The 25,142-nt window shown below is 51.2% G+C and overlaps 10 protein-coding genes across 14 annotated transcripts; 4 read left to right on the top strand and 6 right to left on the bottom strand.

Moving 5' to 3' along the window:
• Positions 1-23: 23 nt before the first annotated feature.
• Positions 24-1,103, bottom strand: TERG_02770 (uncharacterized protein; the record flags this gene model as incomplete). Its single annotated transcript, XM_003235667.2, has 4 exons — positions 24-133; positions 192-312; positions 364-907; positions 988-1,103. The coding sequence occupies 4 exons, from the start codon at positions 1,101-1,103 to the stop codon at positions 24-26; spliced, it is 891 nt and encodes a 296-aa protein (XP_003235715.1).
• Positions 1,104-1,687: 584 nt separating this feature from the next.
• TERG_02769 (uncharacterized protein) lies at positions 1,688-2,998 on the bottom strand (the record flags this gene model as incomplete). Its single annotated transcript, XM_047747962.1, has 1 exon — positions 1,688-2,998. One exon carries the CDS (start codon positions 2,996-2,998, stop codon positions 1,688-1,690), a length of 1,311 nt encoding a protein of 436 aa, XP_047603933.1.
• Positions 2,999-4,203: 1,205 nt separating this feature from the next.
• On the top strand, positions 4,204-5,939 carry TERG_02768 (6-phosphogluconate dehydrogenase, decarboxylating 1; the record flags this gene model as incomplete). Of its 5 annotated transcripts, XM_003235665.1 has the most annotated exons (5): positions 4,204-4,220; positions 4,292-4,428; positions 4,494-4,945; positions 5,007-5,435; positions 5,499-5,939. In XM_003235665.1, the coding sequence occupies 5 exons, from the start codon at positions 4,204-4,206 to the stop codon at positions 5,937-5,939; spliced, it is 1,476 nt and encodes a 491-aa protein (XP_003235713.1). The 5 variants fall into 5 exon arrangements, with proteins under 5 accessions (XP_003235713.1, XP_047605736.1, XP_047605734.1 ...); XM_047749456.1 differs by lacking the exon at positions 5,499-5,939 and having other exon boundaries at positions 5,007-5,483; XM_047749454.1 differs by lacking the exon at positions 4,204-4,220 and having other exon boundaries at positions 4,323-4,428.
• Positions 5,940-6,175: 236 nt separating this feature from the next.
• On the bottom strand, positions 6,176-10,344 carry TERG_02767 (uncharacterized protein). The gene is made up of 2 exons (XM_003235664.2): positions 7,112-10,344; positions 6,176-7,024 (listed from the first exon to the last, which is right to left on the bottom strand). The coding sequence occupies exons 1-2, from the start codon at positions 7,217-7,219 to the stop codon at positions 6,338-6,340; spliced, it is 795 nt and encodes a 264-aa protein (XP_003235712.1). The 5' UTR covers positions 7,220-10,344; the 3' UTR covers positions 6,176-6,337.
• Positions 10,345-10,388: 44 nt separating this feature from the next.
• TERG_11894 (uncharacterized protein) lies at positions 10,389-13,204 on the bottom strand. Its single transcript, XM_047750936.1, has one exon. It carries the CDS (start codon positions 11,991-11,993, stop codon positions 11,619-11,621), a length of 375 nt encoding a protein of 124 aa, XP_047605733.1. The 5' UTR covers positions 11,994-13,204; the 3' UTR covers positions 10,389-11,618.
• Positions 13,205-14,145: 941 nt separating this feature from the next.
• TERG_08752 (uncharacterized protein) lies at positions 14,146-14,580 on the bottom strand (the record flags this gene model as incomplete). The annotated part of the gene is made up of 1 exon (XM_003235662.1): positions 14,146-14,580. The coding sequence occupies one exon, from the start codon at positions 14,578-14,580 to the stop codon at positions 14,146-14,148; it is 435 nt and encodes a 144-aa protein (XP_003235710.1).
• Positions 14,581-14,934: 354 nt separating this feature from the next.
• Positions 14,935-16,857, top strand: TERG_02765 (uncharacterized protein; the record flags this gene model as incomplete). The annotated part of the gene is made up of 1 exon (XM_003235661.1): positions 14,935-16,857. One exon carries the CDS (start codon positions 14,935-14,937, stop codon positions 16,855-16,857), a length of 1,923 nt encoding a protein of 640 aa, XP_003235709.1.
• A 2,922-nt stretch (positions 16,858-19,779) lies between these two features.
• On the bottom strand, positions 19,780-20,247 carry TERG_11893 (uncharacterized protein; the record flags this gene model as incomplete). The annotated part of the gene is made up of 1 exon (XM_047750935.1): positions 19,780-20,247. One exon carries the CDS (start codon positions 20,245-20,247, stop codon positions 19,780-19,782), a length of 468 nt encoding a protein of 155 aa, XP_047605732.1.
• Positions 20,248-20,369: 122 nt separating this feature from the next.
• On the top strand, positions 20,370-22,022 carry TERG_02764 (uncharacterized protein; the record flags this gene model as incomplete). Its single annotated transcript, XM_003235660.1, has 1 exon — positions 20,370-22,022. The coding sequence occupies one exon, from the start codon at positions 20,370-20,372 to the stop codon at positions 22,020-22,022; it is 1,653 nt and encodes a 550-aa protein (XP_003235708.1).
• Positions 22,023-22,486: 464 nt separating this feature from the next.
• TERG_02763 (uncharacterized protein) lies at positions 22,487-25,030 on the top strand (the record flags this gene model as incomplete). The annotated part of the gene is made up of 1 exon (XM_003235659.1): positions 22,487-25,030. The coding sequence occupies one exon, from the start codon at positions 22,487-22,489 to the stop codon at positions 25,028-25,030; it is 2,544 nt and encodes an 847-aa protein (XP_003235707.1).
• Between the last annotated feature and the right edge of the window lie 112 nt (positions 25,031-25,142).

Genomic DNA, 25,142 nt, shown 5'->3' with positions numbered 1-25,142 from the left:
TCTTGCTTTCACCGCCGACTTGATTATCCCCCTTTCCTCTGACCGCCAGGCGAGTTGCTCGCCGGTGCATTGCTGCGGATAGGAACTGCAACGGCCCGAACGAGGGTCGCGTGGTGTGGCTGCAGCAGCACTGCTAGTGGTTGTGGTAGCAGGTGTTGCTGTACCCGCCGCAGAGCTCTTCCTGAGATGACCGTCTCTAGTGCTGCTGCTGTTGACGTTGTAGTTGCTGTTATTATTCTTAGGAAAGTTTACTGACTTTGCCATTGCCGTGCTTGCCCGGCGGAGCTCAATCTTCTTTCGTTCCATCTCGAGCTATTCCCGTTAGTATATGGAATAGCAGTAGGGATGTAATGGCGAACTGACCACTTTGCGCACTCTGGTGAGGGCAGTACCGGCTACCTCGTCTCTGCCAGCCAAGTTAAGAGTCTTACAATCGCCCACGCCATACGGAGCAGCAATCACTACCGAGTCAGCAACGACAATGCTAGTCCCGCTCCAATGAGTTGGCATTGTCCGCTTGAATGCATCAAACAGGTCCTGAGCCTCCTTAGACACTCCCTTACCCCTCGAGGAGTCATGGTCCTTTTGACGGGTGATGGCGTTAGTCTCGCGGGTCCGTAGCGCCCGGATGTCAAGCGGGTAGATGGCGGGTTGGGCGGATGTGAAGGGCCCACCAGGCGATGAGGGCGAGTCTGGGGCGAGAGAGAGCAGGTTGAAACTGTGGATGCGGGTGACGGGGAGTATAGTGAAGTCCCCTGGCTGCGAGAGGGCGAGAACAGGCGACGAGCTGCCTGTAGATGGTATGTTGGCGCTGGTGTTGATAGCGATTATATTGGTAATGGGACAGGCAGTGAACAGCGTTCCTTCGACCGTCACCGAGGCCGGCTGCGTCGTGGTTACGCGAATTCTACTCAATTAGCATAACATACCAATATATAGATAGGCGGTAGAATATATAATGGAATATAAGGGGCTTGAAAGACCAACCTAGCGCCAATGGCTGAGCTGAGGGCCTTCTCCAAGCTAACTGTCCCCGACGGCCCAAAACCATGGTGATCCTGACCCTGGCTCTGCTGCGACTTGCGCTTATTCTCCGTCGCCATCATGAATCGTCTGTCTCTTCTCTTCTCGTCGCAGTTGCTGATGGTGGTAGGTTGGGTCGCGTGCAGTCAATATACGGCGAAAACGCTCCAAAGGACGATTCCAGGTCCCGACAAGAGCAAGATGTCAAGGCGCAAACGATATGGATAAATAACACTAAGCAGATAAACGTATCTGAATACTGAGGTAGAGCTTGCAATGAGAGGAAAAGACAGCAAGCAAAAGAAGCAGAAGCAGAAGAATAGTATTAAAGTCGTTAAGAGAACAAGAACAAGTGGGCCAAGGGGAGCAGAAATGGGCATCGGCGAGAAACCCCGGTCGAGGAGAACAAGGAGAAGAGGAGGAGAAGAGAAGATGAAAGAGAAGACTGAAGCAAAGAAGCAAAGAAGAAGATAGAAGATTGTTTGAGTCTTCTGGAGGTCGAAAAGAAAGAAAAGTTGAAGTTGAAGTTGGGAGTTTTGTGATGCTTATGTAAGGATGACGTTGACGTTGATGTTGAAGTTGATATAGAAGACAAACATTATTAGATATTAAAGAGGCGACGGCAATGATATTAACGTAGATGTGGAAGTGTATTTTATCTATGCTATCCGAGTACCCTGAGCCCGCCCTTGGTCTTCTGTTTCTTGACGCCGCCGTCTGTTTTGCCCGCGGATGAGGACACAGGAGCGGGTGTGGAAGAAGGCTTGCTGTGTCCGCTTCCACTGTGATGATGGCCATGTTTGCCTTTGCCCTTGAGATGCTTCCCCTTACTCGCGCTCACTGGCCTGATCTCAGTCATAGCTCGTCTCAGCAGCACCGGGTGAGAGCCGATGTACTTGCCCTGCATCTCCCTGGCAGCCTTGAAGTAATCGTCGCCATCCGAGAAGCTGACAAAGCCGTACCCTTTGCTCTTCTCTGTTCGCTTGTCACGTATGACTCGTGCTTTTTGTACAGAGGGATACTTTGAGAAAGCCTTCAGTAGTGAGTCATCTGTCACTTCGCCGGCTAAGTTACCGCAAAAAAGTCGGAAGTGAGCTGGATCCCACTCCAGAAGCGTCGAGTCGGTCCATGTCTGGCCACCGCCAGATCGTACAACGGTCTTTGCGGGTTCGGTGGACTCCTGGCCTGGAACGGCAGCTAGGCCTTGGTTTGCGCCTGGTATAGGCGTGGTAGATGCTGCAGTCCCTGATCCTGTTCCATTGGGAGGTGTCGATGTGCTTGACGACGGATCATGTAGACGCTGGAAGGAGCCTATAGGCCCGCTGTTGGCTCCCGTAGCAGCAGGTCCTGAAGCAGCGGCAGTGCCTGCGGCGGCTTCACTACTGTCTTTGCTCATATATGCACTTTGCCACTGTGCTATCTGGGCATCCATCTCAGGGTCTCCAGACGACTCATTGTACCGCGATTGTCCTGACCGGGCTCCATATGAGCCCGTGTTATTGCGCTTTTGATATGCGTGGTGCTGGCCGTATGTAGTTGCGTTATACGGCCGCTGTGCCTGCGACTGCGACTGACCGTAGTACGACGTGGGCTGTGCCTGGTATGTCTGCTGCTGCTGCTGATGTTGTTGTTGATGATGATGCGGCGGTGGCTGGTGCTGGTGCTGGGGCTGGGGGTATTGATAACCCGCGCTATATACGGTAGGATATGCTGGTGCTTGAGACGCCCTGTACGACTGCGCGGCTACGACACGAGGCTGAAACCCGAATGCCGCACCAACAGCCGGTCTGGAGACATCTGGTCCAAGGCTGGGAGGCCTCGATACTGTAGATGGAGTAGTAGAGGAAGTTGACGGAGCTGTGTAAGCGGATGCGGTGGATGGCGGACGGGCGGGCAGCGAGGCCGGCGGCTGGGCCTGCGAGGCGGCTTGGGATGGCAGCGGGCGCTGGAGACCTGGAGGAGGCGGCAAGGACATGATGAACGGGTGCTCGACAGATACAGATACAGATACAGAGATGGATGGTAGAGTACAGAGATGTAGGTAGAGGCAGAGGGCTGCCGTCGAGTGTTCTGCAGGAGATGCTTGCAGCACACGTACCTTGAGTCCGATCAGCCACCAGATAGCTGAGCTTCTCCTGTTGTTCGTTCTCGCCTTCCTGTCTTGCCTTCAGCTTGCTATCTTCTTCTGCCCTTTTCTTCCTTTTCCTCTCTTGTTTTCTTCCTACTTCTTCGTCGTCTTCTTTTGCTGTTTGAATCTCCAACTTTTCGGCCTGAAGAAGTTTTGAAGTTCATATCACGTGAGATGACAAACCTATGAGTGAATGACAAATCATGTTGTTATTAATAAAGTGCTAATTTATAATCTATATTCTTATGTAAACATTACGTAATAGTTTCTCCTCGCAGCAACGAAAAACAAACAAAAGAAGAAGGACGAAGACGATGAAGACGAGATGAAGATGACGACCGCGAAATACGAGATAAGGCGAAGGAAAGCCGGCGGACGACGGAGGACGCCCACTGGACCAGGAGGCGGCAGGGATAGGAAGATGCACGCTCAACTCCTGGTCGCTGCAGGCCTCCCAAACCATCGAAACGCCAGGCCAGGATCTGATGCTGCCCCTCAGTGACATAATGGTGCATCCCAGATGCCTGCTCATCTCGTTTCTTCCCCCCTCCCCACCACCCCTTACTCGTCGCGGACGTCAAGCAGACTCGGGCACAGCGACGACGGCAGCACCGGACACGACACGGCGTGGCAGGGCCTGTAGAATGTCGAGCAGTGGATGGGCCGGTGGGCAGCGTGGGCAGCGTGGGCAAGCGAGGGGGTGGGATGGCCGGCAGCATACCTAGACGAGCAGCGTCAATTGGTAGAGCGAAGGCTGCGAGACACTGCAGTCTGCGGCCTCTCTATATAACTAGCTTGTGTAAATCAGTATCCAGCGGAGCGCAGCGTGCAACCAGACATCCTCCGCGTCCTGTGCTATATAGTCGAGTAGGTAAACAAGATCTAAGGCTTGAGTTCTGGACTTCCGCTTTAGTAATCTTCCCGCCGCCGCCAGCATTCTCCCCGCCTCAACCTCGACCTCAACGCCAACTCTGCTGCTTCACCACAGCTCCAGCTGCAGGAAACACACCTACAGACAGACGAACCGACACCAATTCGATAGCCTCTTTACCATGGCAGACCAAGCAGTGTAAGTCCGGGCTCTCTTCGTGCACACATATTCGTTTGATGGAGGCTGGCTGACCTGGGCCTGCCTGGCAGTGCTGACTTCGGCCTCATCGGCCTGGCTGTGATGGGCCAGAACCTCATCATGAACGTGGCTGACCATGGATTCACCGTCGTGGCTTTTAACCGCACAGTCGAGAAGGTCGATAGATTCCTTGCCAACGAGGCCAAGGGTAGGTCTTCCGTGCCATAGCTAGAGAGGGGAAGGGGGCAACTTGCGTGCTGATTGTTGAAACAGGAAAATCGATCGTTGGAGCCCACTCGGTGCAGGAATTCTGCTCGAAGCTGAAGAAGCCCCGTCGTATCATGCTGCTGGTTATGGCTGGCAAGCCTGTCGACGACTTTATTGAGAGCTTGCTCCCCTTCGTCGAAAAGGGTGACATCATTATTGACGGCGGCAACTCTCACTACCCGGACTCCAACCGCAGAACCAAGTACCTCGCCGAGAAGGGCATCCGGTTCGTAGGCACCGGTGTCTCGGGCGGTGAAGAAGGTGCTCGCTATGGCCCTAGCTTGATGCCCGGCGGTAACGAGGAGGCCTGGCCCTATATCAAGGATATCTTCCAAAGCGTGGCGGCCAAGAGTGATGGTGAGGCCTGCTGCGACTGGGTTGGTGACGAGGGTGCCGGACACTACGTCAAGATGGTGCACAACGGTATTGAGTATGGAGACATGCAATTGATCACCGAAGTATGCCGCTTTTTACATCTTTTCCCACCTTCATGTCCAGTCCGGATGCTAACTGCCACAGGCGTACGATATCATGAAGCGAGGTCTGGGTATGACCCCAGCTGAGATTGGTGATGTCTTCGAGAAATGGAACAAGGGCGTATTGGACTCCTTCCTGATTGAAATCACCCGTGACATCCTCCGCTACAATGACGACGATGGCACCGCCCTGCTCGAGAAGATCCTTGATGCTGCCGGTCAGAAGGGAACCGGCAAGTGGACTGCTATCAACGCTCTCGATCTCGGCATGCCGGTCACTCTGATCGGAGAAGCCGTGTTCGGCAGATGTCTCAGCTCGCTCAAGGACGAGCGTATCCGAGCCAGCAAGGTGCTCAAGGGACCCGAGCCGGACTTCAAGGGAGACCGTCAGGAGTTTATTAACAACCTCGAGCAAGCTCTCTACGCTTCCAAGATCATCTCCTACGCCCAGGGATTCATGCTTATTCAAGAGGTGAGCTCCCTTCACCAATTGAACTACCCCTTCCTCGAATGTCACTGAACTAAGCATCTATAGGCTGCTAAAGTATACGAGTGGAAACTGAACAAGCCGTCCATTGCATTGATGTGGAGAGGCGGCTGCATTATCCGCTCCGTCTTCCTCAAGGACATCACCAACGCCTACCGCACCAACCCAGATCTAGAGAACCTGCTGTTCGACGACTTCTTCAACAAGGCCATCCACAATGCCCAGGCCGGCTGGAGAGACGTAGTCTCCAAGTCTGCCCTCTGGGGCATCCCAACCCCTGCCTTCAGCACTGCTCTCAGCTTCTATGATGGCTACAGGTCGCGTGACCTGCCCGCTAACCTCCTACAGGCCCAGCGAGACTACTTCGGCGCCCACACCTTCAGAATCAAGCCCGAGCATGCGAGCGACAAGTATCCCGAGGGCAAGGACATCCACGTCAACTGGACAGGAAGAGGAGGCAACGTATCTGCCTCCACATACCAGGCTTAACTAACGCTTAGTCCTTCGTTACAGCAAGTTGAAAAATTTCGTGCTTGAGCTCTGATGAAATGAAACAAGGATGTAGAACAGGAGGATTTCTTTTATGTTTTCCCTACCTACAACGATATATTATGAAAGTTCTTTACCCCCCCTTTTTTTTACATGTCTTTCCTCGTTCCTTTCCTCTCACTCGTTCAACGCCAGGTTAGGGAGCAGTACCATCCACCATCCACCACGAGACCAGTCCAACTGTTTATGCGTAACTCATATTCATCTTGGTATCAACTCTGAAATAGGACAACGTAGGTAAATACATAAATGGGTAAGTCATGTATACGAAGATGAAGTGGTAAGTAGTCAAAAGAAATAAGATAGAATAATGTAAACAAATCGATCGTACTCCGTATTTAAGCATCCGTCTCAACAATCCAGCTCTCCACCATGGCCCGGACAAGACCCACTACCACCTCAACGCCCATCTCCACACTAGCTTTATCTGTCCAGCCAGGAACATGCAAGAACAGCGCTGCCCGTGGTCTGTTCTCCTCCCACGCCATTGACAAACTGGTGTAATAGATATATTCACACAGATAATGGCCCGCATCATGAGATAGGCGGACATCAATTGATCGTCCTGCAGGTAGACTTTTCCTCCACGTCTGCAAAAAGCCGGTATCAAGCGGTGACGGAACAACTTTCACCTTATCCGTAGACTCGGATGTAGATGCAGAATCAGAGGGTGTAGGAACACCCGGTTGTAGCCTCTCTGGCAAGGAGGGGTCAAACGGTATCCCAAATTGCCCATCTACATCCGTATGTTTGTACCCCTCTCTGTGAGCAACCGTCTCAACGGCATAGTACTGTCTGGTGGCAGCCATGCCGATGTGAATCACCAAATGAGGTGGACGTCCGTCGTGAGCGGCTCGGAACCCCTCGATGATACGAGGCATTTCCTCACGTACCGCGGCGTAGGCTACTCGGATCGGCCGTGGGTGGGCATGGATGTGGACTCGGCGGTTTTTGCTGGTGGTAGCGTATTGTGGGAGGAGAGAATTGATTAGCCATGAGGGATTGAGTGGGTGGGTTTTGAATGGCTAGATATCGTCAGTCGGTGACTTGATGCTCATTTTGGTTCTGGCTGTAGCTGTGGGGGATGGATTGAGGGGGAGTGGAATGCTTACGCCGAACCCAGTGACCAGGACGTGGATGTCGTCGTCCTCGGGGGAAACACGTTGTCCGGGGAGAGAGACGGGCTCATCGAGGGAAGAAGTGGCTCCGAAATCACCCATTGTAAGTAGATGGCAGGGTATACTGTGTTAATTGAGTGTGGATAAGTCGGTGGTGAGAGCGGTTGGTGTAGCCGCGTGAGGCAGTGCTAGTGGGAGAAGCCGAGGTTCCTGGCTATGACGCCACGACTAGAGAGATTTGGAATTCAGACGATAAGAGAGATAAGATGAGGAGATAAGATGACCAGCAGACGATGCTGAAGGGCGGATGAAGAGTCAGTGGCCAGAGGAGATGAGAGGCCAGTTATATAGCTCTGCCTCCAGCTGCGGTGGCTTGTCCAGCTGATGTCCGGCGCCGTTCCGCAGAGGATCAAGAACTGCTATGAATCTCTCTCCTGCTTCAAACAACCGTACGCACCTAGTTGACTATTTACTGTAACTACCTCAAATTTCTACAGGGTCTGGCAGATGACCGTCCAGGGGACCGGCTATCATCCTAATAATAGTTCATGCATTGCTGTTGACAGTACGGCTATCTCTCTGTCTAGCCTTATTTCCCCCGAGAAGTAAGAATAAAGTCCTCCTCCCTATCTGAGCAAACGAGCTTCATGGTGTTCGATGAGATGGCCGTAGATCATGGTTAGGGACATGGATCGGGCGGCCTCCGGCAGCAGGGATCGAGCTGGCTCTCCTACTATTTATATGCCTGGTTAGATGTGCGGCCGCATCCTATCCCTAGAACTGTGCTATAAATATACATCTTTCTATACAGGGCGCGTCGTAATGGTTCATCTTCGAGGGTCAAGGCGTGGACGATGCATGGATACATACAACGAGCGAACCCGTTGACACATCGGTGAGTTGTCCCCTTCCTGGCACGGTATTTCCTGTCCCAAGCCGTATCCCAGTCATTCGTCTACCGTCTTTACCACCTCCTGCCGGTACTTCGATATCTTCAGCTTCATCGTCGTCTTCGTCTCCAGTCTCCGTCTATCTTCCGTCTATATTCCATTTTGTCGCGGCCTTACCCTATCGTCCTGGGGTCAGCTAGCCCTAAGACCTAAGCCCTAACTTTTTCTGAAAGTGTTGAGATCATGTGACAGCAGATCCACCACTGTAAACTTTTATGCCGGTGAGCATGTCTTGGCGTTTTGCTATGTGTTCAAACGTGTTTCCTTCTAGCGGTATTTAGGCGTTACGCCGTATTTACCGCTTTCCGTCCACCCTGTTGGTCAGATTGGGGGCTGGTAGTATCCGCTTTTCTGCTGAGTCATCCAGCTCTTGTTCCCTTGCAACATGCCAGAAGTCAACGACATACGATAACGATCTCAATCTCAACTGGGCGGGGGTGGATATGCATGGCTGTGTTAATCAGGTATTCCTGGCGATGTTGCCACGGCGTGGCGCTCGGGAGGAGAAAGGGAGGGAGGCTTGCTCCGAGTGGTGTGTCGGGTGGCCCTCCGGAGAGTCGTATGTTTCTAGGCTGTGATGGACTGTTGTACCTACAGACGCCCTGACAGACCTGAAACAAGCAGAAGCTGGCCGTCCTGAGGTTGAAACAGGTGGAACAGAGGCCGCCAAAACACTAGCCATGTGCGCTCACATGGCGCCAGCACGTACAGAGTTGCTTGAGAGTCACCGGAGACAGCCCTAGCGGATGCGAAGCCGGAGCATTGGTTTTACTCATGGAGCCGGGGATACCGGAGTTTCCTTTCCTACCGCTATCCGAAACCTTGTTTTAGTCACGTGGTCACATCAACTCCCTGCTTGCTGGCTCCTGCTGCATTTCTATATCTTGCTTGCCCTCCCGTCCACCCCCTGCCTCCTCTGCTTCTGGATTTCCACCATCACATCCCTCCTTCACCGCTATATGTTGACATCCTCTGTTCTCCCCCCAGGTTATAGCTGACACCATGGGCTATGCGTGATGATGCTCCTCTCCCGTCATTGCTGGGTCCTTGACGGCCCTCCTACCTCTGTTTGGATGGCCTGAGGGAAATACATGTGTGGCCGTTAATGTTTGCCTTCCCTCCATTTAACTGCGGTGCTTACTATTACCTCTCTATTCATTAAAAAGGCCCCCTCCACACACGCTTATATGTGAACCATGATCTACTCGGGAGCTCACATAGCCCTGGAATATCGCCAACCTCGATCCTGACAGTCATATGGGGCTTTGCTTCGATGGACAACATGCTATTATTTTGCTAGAACGTTACGGAGATGGTTGTCTTTTTTATCTAGTCAAGACGGCCATTATACTCTCCCCCGGCCTTGCTCCTTGACGACTACTACATGTAAGTCCTATCTGGACTATCTATACCTAAGTCCTATGGAGCAGCCGTGGGAGAAAAACTCAGGATGGGACATATATGCTAGGGGTTATCCTCCGCGCTGGACCCCTTGGCGACCACGATGTGATCCGCGTGGCTGCTGAGGGTCTACAGAGGTAGCGATTACTGCCTCTGCTGCCGCTTTTGTTCGAAACATCGGTATATTATTATAACGGGGAGCTTTTTCCTATACGGGTCGCGGTGACTACTGAGAGTCACAAATCGCTTTGTGCCAAAAGATACATATCCACAGAGTACTGGGGGTGGGAATGCATATCTGCTCCCAAGGATGTCTTTTGATAACCCCCATATCGACCCATGGCTGCCCTTTTCCATAACATAAACGGGACTTCGATCGACGTTAGACCTTTCGACCATCACCATCACAACAACAAGTTGATGCCATATCAAATCGGTTTCTCTCTACTCTGTTAGTCGGCTTCGATCCTACCTCAGGTGGATTGACTATTCGCGGAATACTGTCACTCCCTTTTTGCTAAAAAGTTCTGGTTACATGCCATATTGATGGCATATCCCTGGCATCCCTCGTATGGATCGTCTAGACGTGCTTTTATTGATCCACTCAGTCTCAACATTTGATTTCTTAATTTGGTGCTGTTCATTGGTTATTCAAAGAGTCATACATCTGAGTCAATGTTAGCTCCAATCAGTAAAATAGATACTCAAATGTTGCCGAGTACAAATTTAGTTGTCTACAGGATCGTAATCAGTCTATGGAATTCTCGTTTTCGTACTGGCTACCACGTCTTGTGATAGTTCCATCTGAATCTTACGTTCTTTCATGTTTTAGTTCCAGATGTGGATTCAGGGGAACTTAGGACCAACGTATCGGAAACGGGGGGGGGGGGGGGGGGGGCAGCTTAATGACCACCCTCATATTCTTCGAACCCCGATACATTGCCACCAATCTCCGGTCATAGTTCGCATGGTATAATACCTTAATGTTGAAATAGCGGTGAGTAATATACTTAATTTAATCCGTTTCCTTGTTTTGTTGAAAATAATTTTAACAGCAGAACTCCACCATTTGCCACCTGTTTGCTCAAGGGTTGATAACTAGTGCTTCCTCCCCTGTGTGGGAATTTCGTGAACAGTACCAGCTGCAGGGACGTTGCGGGCTGGGGAAGAGAATCTCGTATTCGGCGGATTGAGGCTCTGTGTCGATTGACGTCTGCTGGCTCTTCTATCGGAAGGTTCCATTGATGTTAATTGAGGCATATGCGGTTATTTTATTGATATGAATTCTAGGGCTATTGACAGTAATGTCAGTGAGGCTGGTGGATACAAGGAACCATAACCTTATGTCTCGGTGCAATCGCTTAAAAGAGCATCTGTGTGTATGCAGAGGTATAGTAACGTAATTTCGATACTCATAGGATGGCCAACAGTCGAATTTTTTCTAGCAAAGGCCGCAATTGCCGCCACCATGAAGTATGGGATGGCCGGAGGTAATGGTCACTTTACAGTTAATAACGCGGTTCACTATCTAAGCTACTTACTCCTACCTCTCTGAATGCACTCCAGTTATATAGTTATATACATGATGAGTACATATTAACTTGATTCAGGCGTTAAACTACTCATCATCAGCACTGCGCAGAAGTATGGACTCATCGCTAAAAGGAGAAAGGCCGCTTCCCAACAATCCTTGTCCCTACCATGAAGGCGGCCGCTGCCCAGTACGTCTGGCGACCCGGCGTGGGATCAGCTGCAACATTGAAGGCATGACCTGATGTTTAGCTTGTCAAAAGATTAGCCACGGCTCAAAAACCTCAAAATCGAAATATCAGCCGGAGAGCATCAACTTACCTGGATCCACATTTAGTACCCTGAGTATCCGTTCTATTCGCAGGGTACTGAGAATCACCGGTAGCAGGTCTTGTTTTTCGTCAAAACGGTTGGGGAAGGATAGCAAACCTTGGGCCCGTGACTTACGCAACAGAGGGCTGTGTGCAGCATGCTGGTCCACTAGTTGACTCTCCTGGCGATGTACCTCCTCGGATTTGTGTTCTCAGGCGCAGCCAGTGAGAAGTTTAAAGAGTGCATCAGAGTCTATCCGTAAACAATCATAGTAGGGGCCAGAGAACGGCCCATGGAGGTAGATATCTCTAGGAGGAATGAGGATATGAGGGTGTTGTAGGAAATGATTTGTAGGGATGGAGGTGGAGGAAAGGAGGCGTAAATATGGAATTGTAGGGATGGTGGTGGAGGAATGGAGGTGCGGTGCAGGTGCAGGGGTATGAAAGGTGATGTATGTCTAGGAACGTGATGAAATGTACGAGATGTAGGTGGAGGTGACGTGCAGTGGGGGAAGTATAAGAGAGACATTGGGGGGGTAGCTGGAAAGGAGGTGAAGCACCGGAGGTGTAATTAGGAGGTGTAGGGACGGGATGGAGGTGGAGGCGGAGGTGGTGGAGAGAAGCGAAAAAGGAGGAAAAAACAACATCCTGAGAAAGCCAATTTTTATAGGCATAGGGAGGCATCAGTATCGTAATGACTGACTTAGTAGAAAATGTTTAAATAGCCACTTCCATCACAGCCTCGACGGATATCACCCTTTCTTGCGAGTTAACCATTGGTGAAGTATAGATGCATCTTGCAGCATGGAGAGAGAGGGTATCAGTAGCATGCACCAGAGCACGATAGAGAGCGCTTTTGTAGTGTTCTTTCCCACAGGACCGGTGGGAAGAACGAGGAATATGGCAGCTGCAAAGTTATAAGAGCTCTCTCTACTGCTGGCCGAGAAATAGGCTCTCGTGGGCAGGAAGGTGTTGTGATTCGGGTGTAGGTTGTATCTTCTCGCTATAGCCTCTCAGAGAGTTGGGCTAGGTGAGTCTGCCAATTATGCCACTATGGATGTGTTGCGGAATGCATTTAAGTATATACTGATACAAGTTGACGTCATATATCATATAGAAATGTATCGATAACGAGAAGTTTGGTATAAATATAATGCTTGTTGGTAAGACTCTTGCTACCAATCTTCGACTGTGGGTGATCCAAGCCTTTCCGATAAAAGTGAGAACCGTTGAGAAGGATGAAGTAGACGACTGGTCCTGTAGATGTATGTCTAAGCCTCGCCAACCCAACTATTCGAGTCTGATGCCGGTGTTGGCGTTGGGTTGTGCTCAAGGCTCGATCCATTATAGCAACATTAACCACATTTTAGTTAACTAGCAGCTTATTGACGTGCTAGTTAGTCCGGGGCGGATAGCTAGTTAGACTAGTTCACAAATACATGGCTTTGCGACAAGATAAGGTCTCGGATCAAGCTGTTATGGTTCACAGTAAATGCAGACCATTACTTGATAATCTCGAGTGTGTACATTAGCTTTGATTTGGCTAGTAGTTATGGCACAGTGGTGGATACTGCCATGAGCCCTTGACCATGAGTATTTCATCTTCAACTTGTAGTTTGTAGTCCGGTAGAAGAAGCATTAAAGACGGGTATGAAGGCCTCAGGGGATTAAAAGGAACGTATCTAGGCAAGCACGCCAATGTTAATGGAACCTGTCACCGAAGTGAAGATGGAGGGAGGATGTTGGCCCCCGTAACGTTGTAATTCTGGGACCAGAGTATCTGCTGTGGTTCTCTTGTATAACGTGTAATACACTCTCATCCTGTCTCTTCTTCCCCCGTCCTCTTCTTCTCCCTTGGCCTTAAGCCCTAATTGGGCCCTAATCACGTCACGTGGTGATCGCAGGTGAACAGCAGGCAAAAGCCCGCGAGCAAAGCAGAGAAAAGAAAGAGAAGAAGAGGGAGGGAAAAAGTATGGAAAATGCAAGAAGAGCGAATCCTTGGAGAGTGTGTGTTTCAGGAGGGCCGCAGAAGCAGTGGGAAGTTGGACCGTCACCATGGGGATTGCATAATCCGGCCGTGGCGATACCTACATCCAGTACAGGAAGCACATCTCTGGACAAGTTATGGACATGTAACCGCAGGTACCTGTGGTACGGGGTACAAGAAGGCCCCATTCTCGTTATCGTTGTCGTTGGTATCGTTGGCGATGGTTACCGGAAAAAACCAGCAAGCATTGGCACAGCTAAAGTCGTGTCCCTCTTCTCTTGGGCAGAGAGAGAGCAGGGCGAGAAAAAGCAGCCTATCAGAGCACCTCAGCTCCCCAGGCCCAACCAGTAGACGCAAATAGATGTGCCGCTCGCTGCAGTCTCTGCATGTCTATGCAGGCATCTAGTATCCTGGTGCAGCCAGCGAGTTTGACCTGGCGGACTCCGCGGCCCAATGGCCTCGACGTGCTTGACGGGATCGCTGGGATGGCGATGTGGAAGCCGAGCCTGTCTGTCTGTAGGCCCATAGAAATGCCTGTGCTGTAGACATGGACGCAACGCAAGTCCTCATAGACCTGAGGGGGAGTCGGTTCTTCGTGTTCTCGTCCCGTCCTTCCTTGCTGGCGTGTCTCTCTTCTCTGCGTACGGTACGACGTTCGCGGGCCAAAAGCCTGAAACTGCTTGCCATCGCCAGGTTTGCAAGCACCTACTGGCCGTAATCGGGTCAACGAAGTCTCCCAACAGCATCTCCTGTGTGTTGCCGTCCAGTTTGGGGGCGGAAGTAGGGATATTCGTTAGTAAACAGTCAAGTCGTCGAGGCCCGGCGAGCCGTGTCGTCAAGATTACCGCTTTAAGACATCTCGACGACTTCAACTTCGACTTCGCCTTCATCTCCGACCTCAACCTCAACGTCGACAACTTCGACATCTACATCTCCACCTTCGTTTACGGAGCACGGCTGGTAGCTTTCTTGTCTTGGTGATAGTCGTATCCTTTTTGCTCTACCCGCGCGGTTGCATGACGGCCTCACCTGACTTGCATCGACTTTTTTTCTCCGGCTCTTCTGCGCTTCTTCTTCTACTCCATCCCCCCAGTCCACGGCCTCGACAGGACTCACGCCAGAGCGAGACAGTGACCTCAAGATACTGTCTGGGCAAGTCTCTATGCTGAAGACACGCCGTCTAGACCGCAGAGATACGCAAATACGCGACATTACCGCCTCTCGTTTCGTCTGATCGTGTCCCGAGGAGGCCAGGGGGCGGCCACCCACTCGCCCGGTCCCCATTTACCAGATACATCGCAACACCGCCCTAAACCTGTCCATATCTCATCTGTCGACGCCTTCAAGAAATCCACAGACTCCGTCAACTTCGTCTGCCGCATCTATAGATTGTTCTGTCGCCTTGTACCTGGTGAGTCGCCCTTCCCACGCATACACGCGCTGGAATCTGACCTGTCCCAATTCGCCTCCAGTCCATTTCGAGATCAAGCACCCCCCGATCCTGACAGCCGCCAGTACAGCTCTCTCCTTCTCTAACTCTCGCTTCCGTGGCTGTTTCTGCGCCCGTTCGTTGAGCGTCTGGTGACAATGATAATTTCACCTTGATTCAACTCGATATCAGCCTGCAATTCACTCACCATGACTGGCGCGCACACACTTCCGAAGGACTTTACCTTCTTCTCCCCGACCGAGTCTGAACCGAGGACCCCAGATCGTCCTCTTCGCGATCTCTCTCACCCACCACGGCCTCACCACGCCTCTCATCGCGTCAGGAGACGGCGCATGGAGCGGAAACCCATCCCCTTCTGCGCGCCAGATGTGCCTTTACCCTCTATCGAGCTATCGCGTATCTCGCCTGCCGAGTCCGCCGGCGAGTCTCAATCTTACAGCACCCCAGCCTACATCTTCGAGGGCTGCGCTGGCTATCTTGATGTGCCACGACGACGGAGGACCGACCCTAAAACACCACCGGCCCAGATTCGTGATCTGGCCTCTCAATCATTTCAGAATGGTGTCGTAGATGGGCCAACAACTCCTGTTGGCGCGTCAATTGCCAGGCCTTCTTCTGCCTGCTCGCATGCCTCGGATTCTTCCTTCTCTTCCACCTCAGCCGCGTCCTTTGACTCGTTTGATTCATTTATCTCCTTTGGCGGTAGCTGCACCAGCCCTGAGACTGAGGTAGATGACCCTTTCCTCGCGGTCAGCCTGCCAGACAACAAGCAAAACCTGGACACCCCGTCGAAGTCCGTCAAGAACACGCCCGTTATCCCAGCTAACCTCAGCCAGAACCAGCGATGGACTTCAGAGATGGACCAACATCTCTGGAATACCTACCAAACTCACCTCCAGGATCCCACCATTACCCCATTCAAGATGTTGCCCGGTAGTTTGCCACCTCTTGGAGTCTCTCACCGGGTCGCAAGAGAGGCACGCAGGGCTTGGATGAAAACAAAACAGCAGCAGGAGCAGCAGCCCCCGTCACAGTCTCAGTCTCAGTCACAGTCTGAACCCCAATTCAAGCCTTCTCAATCCCTCTCTTCTCAGCTATCAGAAACTACCAATTCTGTGAACAGAAATACACCACAGTGGCCTCGCTCAGATGCTATCACCCGACGGAGACTAAAGGAGCTATGCAAAAGAAAATACTCTATTGCTCCTCACTATCAACGGCTCTTGGAGTCTCGAAGTCCGTCCCCTCCTCCAGACCTGCTGGACAGTTACACTGCCACTGCTGCCACTCCTGTTTCCGCCCCTTTCACCAGAGACCTCGGTATCTCTCTTGTCTCCGGAACAATGCCCAGCGACCCCCCGGAGGCTGCTTCAACTCCCAACATCGTCTCCAACACGGTTAACTCTATGGCAGAAACAGCTCACCACGATGACATCCCCCGTCTCGGCTCACCTTTTATGTATCATACCTGGGGACCTTCAAATTCCCGCCGCGTCTCGCAAGCAGATACAACTCCTGTCAAGCCTGCTGTTGATGCACATGATACAGTCCACGTCACTGGTTCTCGCCTACGTTCGGGCATCGCGCCTGACCTATTCACTCCCACCAACAATCAACGCCTGCCAGAGGCAACAGTCCCGGCTGATGCCAAAGACCAAACTCCAGCCCGTGTCCGCATTCGTACACGCACCAGAGGCCTCACGACAAATAGCAGTAGCAATTCTCACAACAGTAACATGCTCAATATAAACTCGCGGCACAGACTGATTCAGCTTTTCACTCCTCCATCCGGCTCGGGCTCTAACGAAACCGACGGCTTGCCTTCACATAGCCAGACTCATAGCCCCGAAGTTGAAGGAGAGCGGATCAAACGTCTGGGATCTCCCTTCAACCTTGACCTCCCCGCAAGCAAACGGCCACAGCCGCACCCACGACAATACCATCGTCCTCGCCACGCACCGTCTCGCTCCGACACTTTTCTCATGCATCCGACATTACATACCCAGGGACAACCGTTTTTCTCCACCCTTTCCTCTGCTGCAGGTACAGATACCCCTGATACGGAACGCGAACCAGCTCCAATCACAGCACTGCACTCGCCAGAGGCATAGCTTCCTTAAACTTCCCATCTTCCATCCCATTCACGCCATAATGTTCTTCAATTCAACCCTCTTTTATTTATTGCTTATCGAAAAAGACAACGAATGATGATGTGAAACGACGATACTGCATGCTAGCCTTTGGAGCATTTCTGGTACCTTATCCGTATTATAATGCGTTGCATGATCATTTTCTTGCTTCCAACAGCAACAAGTTCCATACCTGCTCAACTTAATGTTCCATACCTGCTCAACTTATTGCACGAGAGAAGAAATGAATGCCATCTTAATGTACTGGTTTCGGCATTTATGCTGTCGAACTCGGAACGGGACTTATGTTTGCCTCTTTTTATCTATACCTTTCTTCTCGCGTTTTGCAGGAGATGATGAGAAAAACGAACCAGCGCAATAGCGACGACGACGACCATGACCACGAGCAGACGAATACACACAAACTATCTGGAATTAACTTGCGAACAAAACAGACCACTCATTATTTCTTCTTGATCTTTCAACACCACACAATTTTACTGACGACGAGACGACACTACGTCTACTTTTTTCCTTGCGTTATTTTGTTGGTGGCGATGCCTCGGTCCATGATCAGTTGATCTTTCATCATGCTATACACCTTATATTTGTTACGTTATGGGAAAGATACGACTGACACTTGGATCCTTGGGCTCGACCGGCACCATATTCCCTACATTACATTCTCTTGACCTTCTATGTTCATTTCCTTCTCCATTTCTTGATTTTTCTTTCAGCTTCCCCGATAAAAGAAAAAAGAAACAACCAAAAAAAGTTGAAAATCACTTGAAATTTCCCAAAAAAAAAAAAAAAAAAATCACCCTCACTTATAAGGAGAACGATACCTTGCTTTAGCTCATCCCTTCGACTCTCGATGCTACTTGCGCTAACCTGAATGACCTGTGAAATGAAATGGCCACCCGATGGCCTATGCCCTCCAATTGATTCTCTTCTATCCTCGTACTTCTCGTTTGCCCCTTTACCTTACCTTATTCTTGGGACAGTATGGAATGCAGTGTTGGCCTTGTTAAAACTGCCTTGCTTGTTTGCCTGCTTTGTTTGTTGCGTTTATTTGCTTGATGATCTGACACGATGAACGATGCGAGGCAATGATAAACCATTTCTGTTTTGATATGATTTGTCCTTTTCTTCTATTTTCTGCCCATCTTGTTCTTCCTCTGGTTGCACATGGATTATTTTTCTTGCCTTCTATCCTTTTCTGCCTTGTTTAGTCTTAACACATGGGCTTCTTCGTGATTTGTTTGATTTGAGTTACTTTCTTTCTCCAGCTAGAAGAGATTGGAATTTAAATAAAGTACCTCTTTTTGAAATTGGTTTTGGATAAACCCATAGGCTCTCATTATTGACTGCTATAAGCAAGAGGTTTTGGTTACTCAAGATATCTTTTGGGCGCACCGGCCCTGTAGCGGAATCAGTCGTTGACCTTCCGGGCCGGTCAACCAAACTGGCTTGTCAACGATCCTTGTGGCAGGGGTTCCGCGTCATGCGCTGAGGTTTTAGAGGCCATTCGCCTACGGCTGTTGCACTTGATGCTCGGATGCAATCGTATGGAGTATGCCATGGTAGATCGGTTTATCTTCATTAACTGGCTAAATATGGAGTGGGCCGTCATACACAATCGCATTACAGGCTATAGATTGAAGAGTTATGGCTATACAGGAAAGGCAAGTGTACGAAGCTGGTGTTAATTCCCTGCAACAGATTACACAGTAAGCCGATCTGGCGTCGCTCAATTGAATCTCTATGTTGTACCAGTAAGTACACCCCTGGACGTCATATCTCATCCTACATCGGACGACGTATGCTGACAGCCAACCAGCAGCAGTGAATCGACACAGCCACCAGCAGGCAGGGTTGGAGCGTGGAAGGCGTGTGAATCACCTAAGGATTCGCAACCAGCCTGCATGCCTCACCACTAGCTTTCATGCAGTGTGCCCTTCACAGCCTTCAGCACCGTCTGTTCCTAGCCAACCTGTTAACAGGCAAACAAGGATCCATTTGCCGGATATTAAAAGGAACAGTTCTAAGATACCAGAAAGTACGTGTATTTTTTAAGGTGTCCGCAAAGATTAACTACTGATAAATGACCTTAAGTTATCAAGGTACTTTAACGCGAGGTATTTCGTAGCAGAGACAGAGGTGCCAGCTTGACTCCAGCTCAGTTTGGAGAGATATTCGCAAAGGCTGGGGATAATAATTCCTCCTCGACCACGTTATATAAGATATGCCGGACCCCTGACCAGTGACCAGTGACCAGTGACCTTGACTCTCGCTGTGGAGAATTCAATATCCGCATAACGACCGACTTCCCCTGAGTCTTGAGGCGTGTATTTGGGATGGCACTTGGTCGGAAAACTTCCATTGCGACAAGAAAGGATAGCCTTTTACCAAGCGGCAAGAAATCCCTATCACTTGAACTCCAAATTTTTCACTGCGGGTCTCATAACGCTCTTGAATTTATGGTAGGGTGCCTTGGTTTGGCGGAACCAAGGAATTAGTTGTGTTCCATTCCTTTGCGCCAGTAAGGGAAAAAAAAAAAGGCACACGACATGACAAAAACGGCTTTGGGTCATTTTAAGGGGATTAAGCGTGAAAGGATGTCTCTGTACGGAGTCGTCAGATTGCCCTATCAAAATCTCGATGGACGACGCTTCTTCTGCGCCCGAGAAAAGCTTGAAAAGTCTTGAAAAACGCCATGGGAAGGCCTTCGTCCTAAAGGAGGTGCGCCTTGGTGCCCGAAAGGAACCAGAAGAAACAAGAGGACCGAATGAACCAAGGCCTGTCTCAGGGTTTGACCAAGACGCCCGCAGCCGCCTCCGGCTCTGCCTCTTTGACACGATGAGGTAATAAGTCCGCCCCAGACAGGCTGCCATTCGCTCGCTTTCATGCAGCCTCGTATCCACCTGGAGGAACAAGATGCGAGCCGTTCTTGAGGTACGGGTACATCGCTGACAGCTTGAGCAAGCGACGACATGACGACGGCTGTCCTCGTACCTCTTGCAGGTCCTTAATATGTCTCGCTCTCTGTGGCTGGTTGCTTCCTCGCTTTGTCTCCCTGGGACAGATTATCATTTGAGCAGGCAAAGAAACGCCTCTTGGGAAGAAGCAAAGAGCGACCATCTGCCTGCTGATTCGTCGACGGCGCGGTCGAGCAACTTTACGGGGCGGAGAGAGTTTCTCGTCTCCAGTTTTCTCCAAGCTACTCGTCGTTACATGGATGGGGAGGGTGGTATATATTCTAGCAGCTTTGCATCCCGCCTTCCTCAGCTCCCTGCAACTCCCCGTCAATAGCTTCTTATATGTCCAAGCCAAAGTTATATATATAAGAGGAACTCTGCCCGGGTCTGACATCGACCGGCACACACCCAACTGGTAATATCCCGAACGGACTGGAGTTGGCCACTGTGCGACTGAACGGCTGATTGACTACGGACTGAGGGAAAAAAGGGAAGGGCCTTTTTCTCTTCTTCAAAATGGGCCAACAAGAGACCGACGTCGAGGCAAGGGACTATGTGCCGGCTCCCCCAGTCTACGGCGATGAGAAACGAAACGACATGCGGGCGATGGTCGAGGCCAGCTTGCACGACACCCGGTATAATCAGACGCAGCGAGGCCTGAAGTCGCGACATGTCCAGATGATGGCCCTTGGAGGCACCATTGGAACCGGTCTCTTCGTCGGCTCGGGTCAGGCCCTGGCAAAAGGCGGCCCTGCATTTCTAGTTGGGGCATACCTTCTCATAGGTGTGCTCGTCTACCTTGTTGTTACGGCTATAGCGGAGGTTGGTACCTACTTACCCGTCCACGGAGGTACGATGAGCTACTACGGCTTCCGTTATGTCTCGCGCAGCATGGGCTTCTCACTCGGATATCTGTACTGGTACTCGCTGGGCATCCTTGTACCGAACGAGATTGTCGCCGCTTCTCTGATCGTGGGCTACTGGGACGACTCTATCAACATTGCTATCTGGATCACCATCTTCCTGGTCGTCATCATCGCTCTAAACCTTCTGCCCGTGCGCTGGTATGGAGAGTCTGAATTCTGGTTTGCTAGTCTTAAGGTCATCATGATGCTAGGCTTGATCGTCCTCGCCTTCGTCCTCTTCTGGGGCGGAGGCCCGTCCCACCAACGACTAGGATTCCATTACTGGACACACCCGCGGCCGGCGAATGAATACATCGTCAAAGGTGATGCCGGTCGGTTTGTGGCCTTCCTTAAATGCGTCGTCCTCAGCGCTTTCGCATTCCTGTTCGCCCCCGAGCTTATCATCCAGACGGCCGGCGAGATGGAGTCGCCTCGACACAACATTCCACGAGCCTCCCGCCGCTTTTTCTACCGTCTGGCCTTCTTCTACATCCTTGGCTCCCTGGCCATCAGCGTTACCTGCCCATCGGATGAATCGTCCCTGACTAATGGTGGCGCTGGCGCTGGCTCGTCCCCCTTCGTCTTCGGCATCAAGAATGCCGGTATTGCTGTCCTCCCCAGCATCGTGAACGCTGTCATCCTAACCTCTGCCTGGAGTTCGGGCAACTCGTACCTCTACATGTCGTCCCGAGCTCTCTACTCACTCGCCGTGGCCGGCGACGCTCCGCACATCTTCAGGGCCTGCAACCGCTACGGTCTCCCTTACATGGCGCTGGCAGCTAGTGCCCTCTTCCTCCCTCTCGCCTATCTGGCTGTCGGCAGCGGCAGCTCCCGTGTCTTCAACTGGTTCGTTAGTTTCACTAACACGTCCGCGTTCATCAGTTGGACCTGCTGCTGCATCATCCACTTCCGCTTCACCAAAGCCGTCAAAGTTCAAGGCATCGAACTCACGTACAGGTCCAGGTTCCAACCTTGGGGAGCTCGTGTTGGTATCTTTGGCTTCATCTTCTTGATCCTTATCAACGGATTCGACACACTCTTCCCTCAGAGATTCAATGCTTCTGACTTCCTGACTGCCTATATCGGCATCCCGGCTTTCTTGTTAGTCTACTTTAGCCACCGCTGGTACACCAGAAGTGACCCCTGGTGCTGGCCGGCGGAGGATATAGACATGGTAACCGGTTTGGACGAGATCATTGCCGCCGAGCGCCCAATCCGCGAACACAAGGGAGTCATGAAATATATCAGCTACATATACGAGTGAACAGCGGCATATCTGGGATCAACATCTTTGTTTATTTCTTTTTTTTTTCTCCCTTCCCCTTACTGTATGCCCTACCTCCTTTGCAGGTCATGACAAGCCGCTGGCACTCTTATTCTTTCAGTATCGAGTAATGGGGGTTCCTAGGCTGTACTTTATCGCTGTTGTTTTGCTCGCTTGCTCAGGTGCAGCACGAGCGAGCAGTAACTATAGAGGCTTACGATCTTTAGACGAAATAATCAATGAACAAACATGACCACTTATAATTTATCCATTGGCATTATTCTGCACCGTGATAGCCCCTTGTAAACGATGCTGGTGGAGGCTTAGGTAGCTACATACCGTGCGGGCTTCGTATAATAACCATTCAAATTACCGACTATTGAAAAAGCAAACAAACGCAGTTCTGAGAAGCAACAACTGATACTGAATATACAGACCGCACAAAGCTGTATATTCTATATAAAATGCTCCGGGCGGAGCAATATCAGTACCAGCCGCTGCCAACTCGCACTTCCATCCGTCTACTACGCATCAGCTCCCGCGACAAGTTCAACCAGCTGGAATGCACGCTGAAGACGGTCGACCTGGACGCTGCGCCGTCCTTCCATGCCATATCGTATACGTGGGGGAACCCGCATGCGAGAGCCCGCGACGGCCATCGGTTCACACAGCATTACAATGCCCTGGCGGCAGAGTACTTGTTCCCCAGCGCAGGTGTGCCGGTTAAGTGTGACGGGAAGAGACTGCTGGTCAGCCGCAACCTGTACGATGCGCTGCGAGATGTGCCGCAAGATGCGTGGAAGACGTTTATCAATCGCCGCAACGAGAGCAAGGGCTGGACAAGGCTGCATACGCACTCGATCAACGGAGATGCTAGGAGAGTGAGGTCCCTGATTGCATCGGGCGCTGAGCTCAATACAAGGGACCGCGAAGGGATGACGGCGCTTGTCTGGGCGGTACGGCTGCGCAGGGGGGAGGTTGTCAGGCTGCTGGTGGAGGCGGGCGCGAGACTTGATATTCCCGACTATGAACGCAAGACGGCACTAGATTACGCGCGAGAGATCGCTGACGAGGAGATCCTGAGCTACTTAACGGCTGAGACGGCCCTGGATGGCCGCCAGCAGGCAGAGGAGCAGCAGGATGGTGGACCGGAGGTCTGGCTGTGGGTTGACCAGGTCTGTATCAACCAGGCTGACTCGGAAGAACGCTCCTCGCAGGTTGATCTTATGCATAGGATATACCAGGAGGCCGCCTTTACCCTTCTATGGCTCGGTAGAGAGGACGGATACACGAAGCGAGCGGCCCATTTGATACCCAGGTTTGCCAGGGCCGGCAACCAGTTTATTGAAAGCACCATCATACCGTATACTCAGAACAGCCAGGAACATCATACGAATGAAGGCATACCGTATGTATCCGAAGGGGAATGGGACGCCCTGGCGGCCTTGTTCCAGAGACAGTACTTCCGACGCCTATGGATAGTGCAGGAAATCATCTTGTCTGGCATCGTAGTGGCATACTGTGGCGGAGTCGAAATCCCCTGGAGGCTTTTCTGTATCACTGCAGAGATGCTGCACTACCGTCAACTGAAGCTGGGTACCGAGCTGTCAGCAAAGTACGTCCCCCTTGGTGAAGGGGGACGCGGCATCGAGCAGCCAGTTGTTCAACTGCTGCAGTGGCAGGATAGGTTTGTATCCAATCCTTCCGCAGATAAACCCAGGGCGGTCTCGTTGGAGAATCTAGTCTTCGATACATGGCATTTCCTTGCGACGGATCCGAGAGACAAGATATACGGGGTATACGGCCTGCTGAACAAGAAAGCCCTGGCGGACGGGCAGTCAAATGATACAGAAAAGCCTGTTTGGCAGGCAGACTATACGAAGCCTGTTGAGCAGGTATACGCGGAAGCCACGAAACAAATCATACTCGATGCTGGTGAGCTCCGGATCCTCTCTGCTGTACTTGATCATTCCTGGCGTAAGATTGAATCTCTTCCTTCATGGACGCCAGATTACAGTGTGACATGGACGAATATGATGTCTGCATATTCAAATGCTGCTGGTAACCTGCCAGTTCCCAGTCCATTGATCGAAGAATCAGACCATTGGGGCACCTTGACTATTCAGGGGCTCCCTATAGATACCGTGCTGGCTATTGGGAACACAACCTCAGGTCCTGGAGACCTGAAGCGCTTCTTTGACCAGTCATGGTTGGAATTAACGCTCCTTATACCGTCATCATACCACCAGACAGGTCACCAGCGGTCGGAGGTCCTATGGAGAACTCTCTGCGCCAACAAGGGGCCTGACGGACGGCAGCCAGCCCCGCAGTCGTTCAGCTCTGAATTCAGCGAGATGTTAGGGACAATGCTGGTCAGAGAAGCATGGGTCGAAGAATGCAATGCTGCTGCAAATCCCGAGCTGAATCTCGCTCCTAGCCTCGGGCATGGCATCGGGCGGGTTCTTGACATGTTCTCCGATCCACCGCTGGCTGGGCTATCGAAGGCGGATCTAGAACAAGAATTCAATGAGCCTTCTAGAAACCTCAGTTCACAGGACACCCAGAAACTAGTATATACTCTTTTGAAAGCTCATGTGCTGGCACTTACGGAGCCCGATGGAACCTGTTGTATACCGTCTATCAATGTCCTTCTTGACTTGGAAGAGAAGCTGGCGGCTAAAAGTGAGGATCCGTCTGTTGGCCTTCTAGAACGGCTTCGACAAGGGGGAACGTTGGTAAGGACCTTGCAGAGAACAGTGGGGAGAAGGAGACTGTTTGCCACGAAGAACCGGTATCTTGGGCTAGGGCCGGCCGGCATGGAGGCTGACGACGAGGTATGGGTTGTACCAGGGGCTGGGGCGGCCTTTGTCCTGAGAAAATTAGTAGACGAAGCAGGCGGTGGGAGTTCCAAGTACAAGTTCATCGGGGAGTCATATATACACGGCGTAATGGACGGTGAAGCAGCTGCAGGAAAGGAAGATGATATGAAAAGGGTCTCGTTGGTATAGTTAGAAATCACGAAAGATAATTAGCTAGTTAAATCACTCCCGGTGGATTAATATTTCTAATATACATATTATTGGAGGACTATTCAGCTGCCACCCATCCCTATATTGCCGA

This window comes from Trichophyton rubrum, assembly GCF_000151425.1.
Source record: "Trichophyton rubrum CBS 118892 genomic scaffold supercont2.3, whole genome shotgun sequence".
Classification (NCBI taxonomy): domain Eukaryota; kingdom Fungi; phylum Ascomycota; class Eurotiomycetes; order Onygenales; family Arthrodermataceae; genus Trichophyton; species Trichophyton rubrum.
Note: the sequence above shows the minus strand (reverse complement) of the source record. Positions and strands in the feature narration are given on the sequence as shown.

Excerpts from the sequence above, each read along its gene's own strand:
- TERG_11894 (XM_047750936.1), bottom strand. The coding sequence starts at position 11,993 with ATGCCTCCCTATGCCTATAAAAATTGGCTTTCTCAGGATGTTGTTTTT.
- TERG_02767 (XM_003235664.2), bottom strand. The coding sequence starts at position 7,219 with ATGGGTGATTTCGGAGCCACTTCTTCCCTCGATGAGCCCGTCTCTCTC. Across the intron at positions 7,025-7,111 it reads TCCTGGTCACTGGGTTCGGC|CCATTCAAAACCCACCCACT; the intron begins GTAAGCATTCCA and ends GACGATATCTAG.